At 53.5% G+C, this 6,513-nt stretch overlaps 1 protein-coding gene across 4 annotated transcripts in view; it reads left to right on the forward strand.

Annotated features, from left to right (window-relative positions):
* EML1 (EMAP like 1) overlaps window positions 1-5,693 on the forward strand; it is a 142,270-nt gene extending 136,577 nt beyond the window's left edge. For all 4 annotated transcript variants that reach the window (XM_053928210.2, XM_024567658.3, XM_053928208.2 and 1 more), the window contains 5 exons: window positions 716-813; window positions 921-1,008; window positions 2,343-2,438; window positions 3,508-3,638; window positions 4,182-5,693. In XM_053928210.2, coding sequence (XP_053784185.1) covers window positions 716-813; window positions 921-1,008; window positions 2,343-2,438; window positions 3,508-3,638; window positions 4,182-4,307 — 539 coding nt within the window. In that variant the 3' untranslated portion in view covers window positions 4,308-5,693. The remainder of the gene's footprint in view (window positions 1-715; window positions 814-920; window positions 1,009-2,342; window positions 2,439-3,507; window positions 3,639-4,181) is intronic.
* The last annotated feature ends 820 nt before the right edge of the window (window positions 5,694-6,513 follow it).

A 6,513-nucleotide genomic window follows, 5' to 3' on the forward strand; every position in this document is an offset into this window, starting at 1 on the left:
CGGCAGGGCTCTTCTTTGTGGGAAGGACTTAATTACTAATTCAATTACTTTGCTTGCTACACAATTGTTCAAAGTTTTGATTTCTTCTTAAGTCAGTTTTGGTAATTTTTCCATTACATCTAAGTTGTCTAATTTATTGGCATAAAATTGTTCATCATATTTGTTTGTAATCCCTTTAATTTTTCTGAGTTTGGTAGTGAAGTCTCCTCCTGTGTTCTTGATTCCGGTAACTCGTGTCTTCTGTCTTTGTTAGTCAGTCTAGTTAAAGACGTGTCTATTTTGTTGATCTTTTCATAGAATTGGGCAGGGGTGTGGGGGCAGCGTGCCTGGAGTTGAGGCAGGAAGGGCCTTGCAGGCAGGGGAGGGGCCATGTCAAGGCCTGAGAGACCCTAGAACACAGTGAGGAATGATGTGGCCACGTCCTGCAGGGCCCTGTGGGCCCCACTCAGGCCCTGAGTCTCGACCCCTTCACGGTGGGGGCGGCCAGGGGAGGGTTTTACAAGGGCAAGAATGTGCTCAGGTGTGATTTTCAAAACATAGAAGTGTTTATGGGAGTCATTCAGAGCAAATTTTCTCTTTGAAATAGTTCATCTTTGAAATAATTCATTCATTTGGCTATTTTTTCTAAATCTCTGGTGGCACCTGGCATTGTCCCTTGTACTTGATCAAATGTTTATTTCTGACAGTGGAAATGCACTGTGTCCTATCTTTGTAGATGGGAACTTCTTAGCCATAGGCTCCCATGACAACTGTATCTACATCTACGGAGTCAGCGACAACGGGAGGAAGTACACGCGCGTTGGCAAGTGCTCGGTAAGCGCACCTACTCCTCCCAGATGCGTCTGCAGTTACTTACGTCAGCAGGCTGTGGGCCAAGATTTATGGGGCGAGGAAACTCAGCCGATGCGCTTCTCCCCCAGGGTCACTCCAGCTTCATCACTCACCTGGACTGGTCTGTGAACTCACAGTTCCTCGTGTCGAATTCCGGAGACTATGAAATCCTTTACTGTGAGTAGCACCCAGGAGTTCGTTTACTCTAGGAGCAGGCCGGGCCTCCCGCAAAAACCCACTTCCTGTGCAGCTCAGGGCTAGGTTCCGCCCTCTGTGAAACAGAGTCCTTGGGCTAGACGGCCCCTCACTACCTTCCCACCGCTGAGTCGCCTGGAGACCAGGCCGACCTGCGCCCCAGTGGAGGAGACAAAGGCCCTGGGGAGGCGGAGGCCACACCCTGCAGAGAGAGGCTGGAGGGGGGAAGACGTGGCAGGAGACAGTGGGGTCAGAGCTGTCACAGTGTGAAGGGAGCTGTGGTAATGTCATCCCCACTGGGCAGACCAGGAAGTCTCTCCCACCTGGGTGGACGGCAGCCCCTGGAACCCATCCTCCTCTCCCAACCCCTGTGGCCAGCATCTGTACCCAGGAACGGAGAGGACGGTAATGGCTGGCACCTACAAAGTGCCTGAGACATGCCATGCTCTGCTTCCTCAAGCACTCGCCAGGCGGCTGCCCGGGCCCAGCACCGACTCAGCACCGGGGTCGCAGGGCGCGAGAAGGCCTGGCTGCACTGCTGGGGGTACTGAAGCGTGAGGTGCTCTCACTGCACCTCCTCAATGAGCTGCAGCACTTTCAGGCTCACCCCATTTTGTGGACAAGGACGTCAGGGCCCAGATACGAAGCCACAGGCATTTAGAGCCATTGGTTGGGGGGCCGCGTCACCCATGAGTTGAGCCCAGGAAAGGCAGGGCAGCAGGTGGTGGAGGAAAGGGGGAAATGCCTCCCGTGATCGACCCTCCCCGTCCTTTCTACCACCCTGCCCGACGAGGGCAGGATCAGAGGGAAGGTTTTCCAGCTGGGCCCTGGGTCTCGACCCGTCTCAGACAGTCTCCCACTTCCCTAGCAAGAGCTCACTTGGGGAACAACCAAACCACCTGGGAGGCATTGGCCTTGGTCTGACGGGTTTCCATAAGCTTGGTGTTAAAGGGATTGTGGAGGGGGTGTCCACGCACGCATGTGTGAGTGTGGGGCAGGGGCTGAGTGGTGTCGAGGGGCTCTGGGGTATGGTGAGCAGGTAGAGGCCTAGGAACCAGAGATGGTCAAAGAAAAAAGAAGCCAGATGGCGGGGGTACACAGAACAGACCCAGACAGGAAGATGGGAAGAAAGCAAAGGACTGGTGGGCCCTCCCCGGCCCCAGGGCTGGGCTCAGTGCCAGCTGTGAGCTCAGTTCCCCTGTCCCTCTCCTGAGGGCTCTGTAGCAGGTGAGTCCCTGATGGGCCGGGCCAGCCCTGCCCGGGAGGGGAGGGGACTTCTGCTCAGGTGTCAGCAGACCTGCATTTGCTTTCTCCAGGGGTTCCCTCTGCTTGTAAGCAAGTCGTCAGTGTGGAAGCTACGAGAGACATCGAATGGGCTACGTACACCTGCACTTTGGGATTCCATGTCTTTGGTGAGTGTCTGCAGCTCTCACAGGGCTCACTGTAAGGCGTGTCTGCTTTTAGGGTATTTCTCCAATAGTTGGGAGCCCTGTGGTCACCGGCTTTGTCAAAGTGCTGTGCTGTGCTGCTGTGCGAAGTCCCCAGGACTCCCCGAAGCTCCAGGGGGCAGGCGAGCAGAGCCAGAACATGGGCGTGAACCCTCTTCTCTTGTGTGAAATGGGTCCTGGAGTAATTCTCTAGAATTTCCCATGAGGTCGCGCCAAACTTCCTAGATAGATGGCACTCAGTCAACACACATATCATTTGTTTGAGTTACCACTGCGTCTTTAGGGCCCTTAAACTGAAACTTTCACTTCTTTCAAAGTTCCGATGAGGAATATATTCACAAATGATCTGAAATAAATGGCTACAATGTGGTAGGGGGAAAGGCAATATTTGTCACCTTTTTCTCTGAGATCTTAGGTCAATAATTTGATCCGAATTTCACAAATCTCCTTAGCGCTGGCATTTTATCATTTTCTGGTATTAAATGCTAGGATCCCCAGGCTTACTCCAGAACCTCTGGAGAAACTGATGCACATACCAGACCCAGAGCTGCTGGGGCCAAAAAGGGTTCCTGGAACAATGGTCAGGAGATGCCGCCCCCAGCCCCGGCTTCAGGCCGGCTGGGCACAGGGCTCCGGAGCAGAGCTGCAGCCTCACCCGATCCACGGCAGACGGCCCCTACCCTTGCCGGTGTCACAGAGCAAGCAGCAGCCACCAAGAACTGACACTAAGTAATGCCTGAAAGGCACACTCAGACCCAGGGTTAAAAAGCTCTTTGGAGAGACTCTCAGATGTGAAGAGTTACCCAGAAAAAAGAAAAATTAGGAAAGTGCATGCTTGAGGACTAGTCAGCTTCCCATCAGACGCTTTGGGAACAGGGAGAAGCCGGGAGGGACATGGAGCGCGCTCTTGGCCCTGGTCTCTACACCTGGGCCTTGGGTGACTTTATTTCGGCCAGAGTTCAGTGCAGTCCCCAGGCAGCGTGGCCCAGTGTTTCTGGGGTTTCCAGGGCTCTGTCTGTGCTCTTGGTTTCAGGTGTGTGGCCAGAAGGCTCGGACGGAACCGACATCAATGCCGTCTGTCGGGCCCACGAGGAAAAACTCCTGTCGACGGGCGATGACTTCGGCAAAGTGCACCTCTTCTCTTACCCTTGCTCGCAGTTCCGGGTAAGGACCTGTCCTCGAGACTCTCACCCTTAACAGGGATGCATTTCTGGCCTGACCGAGCTGTCTGGTAATTCAATAAAAGGCCCGTCAGCGAATGCCACTGGTCACAGGTGCAGACATAACCCTAGAGCACTTCAGGGGCTTCCTTCCCCCCCCAGGAAACCCCCACCCTATGAAGTCCTTAGACCTGGCTGTCCTACCTCTGCGGCTTCCTCTGGGGCCCCACCCCTCCCCTATGCTCCAGCCCCCTGCGCTGAGCCAGCACCAATGCACGGCAGCCCCTCCTGGTCCTTCCCTATCCTGACCCTCCTCTGGCAGCACACCCCTCACTCTCCACCCCTGGCATCTCAGGGCCTGAACATACACACCCAGGACAGTCACTTGCCCGTGCCTGTCCCTGACCAGACCCATGCACAGAGCGCCACACCCAGGAGAGCAGCCAGGGGAGGGCAGGACAGAGGATGCGGGAACGCTGCAGAGCTCCAGCCTTTCCAGCTCCCAGCTGTGCACTTGGCACTAAGCTTCCTCGGTGTCTGCCTCCAGGCTCCCAGCCACGTGTACAGCGGGCACAGCAGTCATGTCACCAACGTTGAGTTCCTCTGTGATGACAGCCACCTCATCTCCACGGGCGGCAAAGACACAAGCATCATGCAGTGGCGGGTCGTGTAGTGCCGGCGAGGCCACGGGCGCCGAGCAGCCCGGGAGGCGCCCACTCGGTCACTGTGATTTCTGTTTCGTTTGCAAAGTTCTCACAAACCTCAGGAAACCACGCCCTGTACCGGTTACCTTAGCTTAGCGGATCAGCGGGCGCCACGTCGGGTCAGCAGTTCAGGTCTCTGGTCGTACCATGTATAAAACACACTTGATGTAAAAAAATCCCCAGGGTTTACATTACAGTGACATCAGCAGATTGGTATATCCTTCGTAACTTTTCTATGGACTCTTCGAAATCGGTCACAGAATGCCTTTTCAAATACTGTACATAGGCTTGCCTCTCTCGCCATCGAGCTTGCTGAGCCGAGTGTGTATGACGCTAATGCGGTACTGAATCGGGGTCCCTGTGGACTGATGGCCCAGAGGGGTGGACTGAGTGTGTGCGGAGCTCACTGCACAGCTGAGTCGGGACCGCAGCTATGGCTTTACCTGGTTACTCTGTCTAAGGCCTCACTCAGTTCTCCCTCCGGGAGGCTGGCGGGCCAGAGGCGGATTGCCGTTTCCGCAGGGGGGACAGGCAGTTCGGAGCTCCAGTTAGCCGGCCTGCCCGCCTGACCCCATGCACTCGGCCGCTGCACACCCTCATGGACGGCGCCCCCCGGTCCCCGTTCGCGCCCCTGAATGGAGACATTTGGCTGCCTTCCTCTGTGTATTAATTGGCATGATATGGTATTATACTTGTATAGGATTTTAGTGATTCATAATAAATATGTAAGGCTAGGCTTTACTATTTTATGCTTATGGACATTGTATATTTGTATTTTAAGACCAAGTAGACCAAGTCGAAAAGATACCACACACCTGCAGCGGGAGAAGCCCAGGAGGCTGTGCCAGGTACCCCTGGACCTGTCTTCGGTGCCTGGCCGCTCGCCTCGCCACCGAGTGAGGTTGCGTTCTGGTGCATGAACGCGGGCGGCGTCTGTTTGTCGAGAAGGCCTTACCCATTTCGATGTGTGACAGACTGAAATGTGTTGTTTACATTGGGGAATGTATCTCAGATTTTAAAACAGAAGAGTAATAAACAGACTTAGAAACAAATAGTAAGATTTTTGCTTGTTCCAGGCAAGTAAGGGAATTGAACTAGCTGAACTCACCAGCCCTGGTTGCTCAGACGGCCAATTCAGCCCGATGCTGGGAAGCATTTTCGTGACACCCTCCGGCGCTGCAGGGGCGGGGCACTGGTAAACAATATGTATGAAAGGTGACTCTGTTTGTACGTATCCTTATCAAATATATTCTGTAATGAAATAAAATCTGAAAAGCGGATTTCGTATTGACCTATAATCATGAAAGTATATAAATTAAAATATTTGAAATTAGATATGATTCACACTATATTCTGTCTCATATACAGATTTTTTTCTTCCCCTGGGGACTATAATTTGCCTGTGGTGTGTACACATTCATCAGATTTGCCAAATAACCGTTTTAAAATTAATAACAGGGAATAACCAGATCAAGGAAGGAAAAGAGACCCATTATTAACTTAATCAGATCTACTTTTGTTTCTGCATACTTACACGATTTTTTAAGATCAATAATGGGAAAAGGGTATTATGTAAGCTAGCATTGCTCTCTTCCTACTTGTCTCCATTCAAATGAGTTATTTCAGCAGCCCAGGATTAGCTTTGCGGGAATTGATCAAAGGCCTCCCATCCTCCCCTCCAGTCACTGTGGGTCTGTGCCATCGAGTGACACGAAAGGTGATTTTCAGAAACTCAGGCCACTGCAGGCGAGGCTTCCCCTGCCCTGGTTTGTTCACCCCTCCTGTCTCCTTCCCAGGCTGCAGCCAGCAGCCGAGGCTGGAATGGACCCGGTGTGATCAGGACAGCAGGGTGGGGAGCGAGCCTGGAGTCCAGGAGGGTGGCCAAGCAGCTGCAGCTATCCCCTTTCCAGGTGCCCCCCAGTGCTCTGCCAGCTCCACCACCGGGATGTTTATCTGAAGGCCTTGCTGAGAGGTGGGGCTGCAGGGGAGCCTGGAGGGCCACCAGGGGACACGATTCCATGGGCTGCTCACAGACCTCGTGTTTGAGACTTGGGCAGGTTTGAGCAGAACTTTTCTTTGAGAATGGGTCTTCTAAGAGTCTGTGAGCATGCAGGGTTCCCAAGGCTGTCTGACCGCACGGCCTTTCCTCCCTGGGACATGTCTGCAAGGCAGAGT

The sequence above is a fragment of the Desmodus rotundus genome, chromosome 7 (assembly GCF_022682495.2).
Source record: "Desmodus rotundus isolate HL8 chromosome 7, HLdesRot8A.1, whole genome shotgun sequence".
In the NCBI taxonomy this organism is placed as follows: domain Eukaryota; kingdom Metazoa; phylum Chordata; class Mammalia; order Chiroptera; family Phyllostomidae; genus Desmodus; species Desmodus rotundus.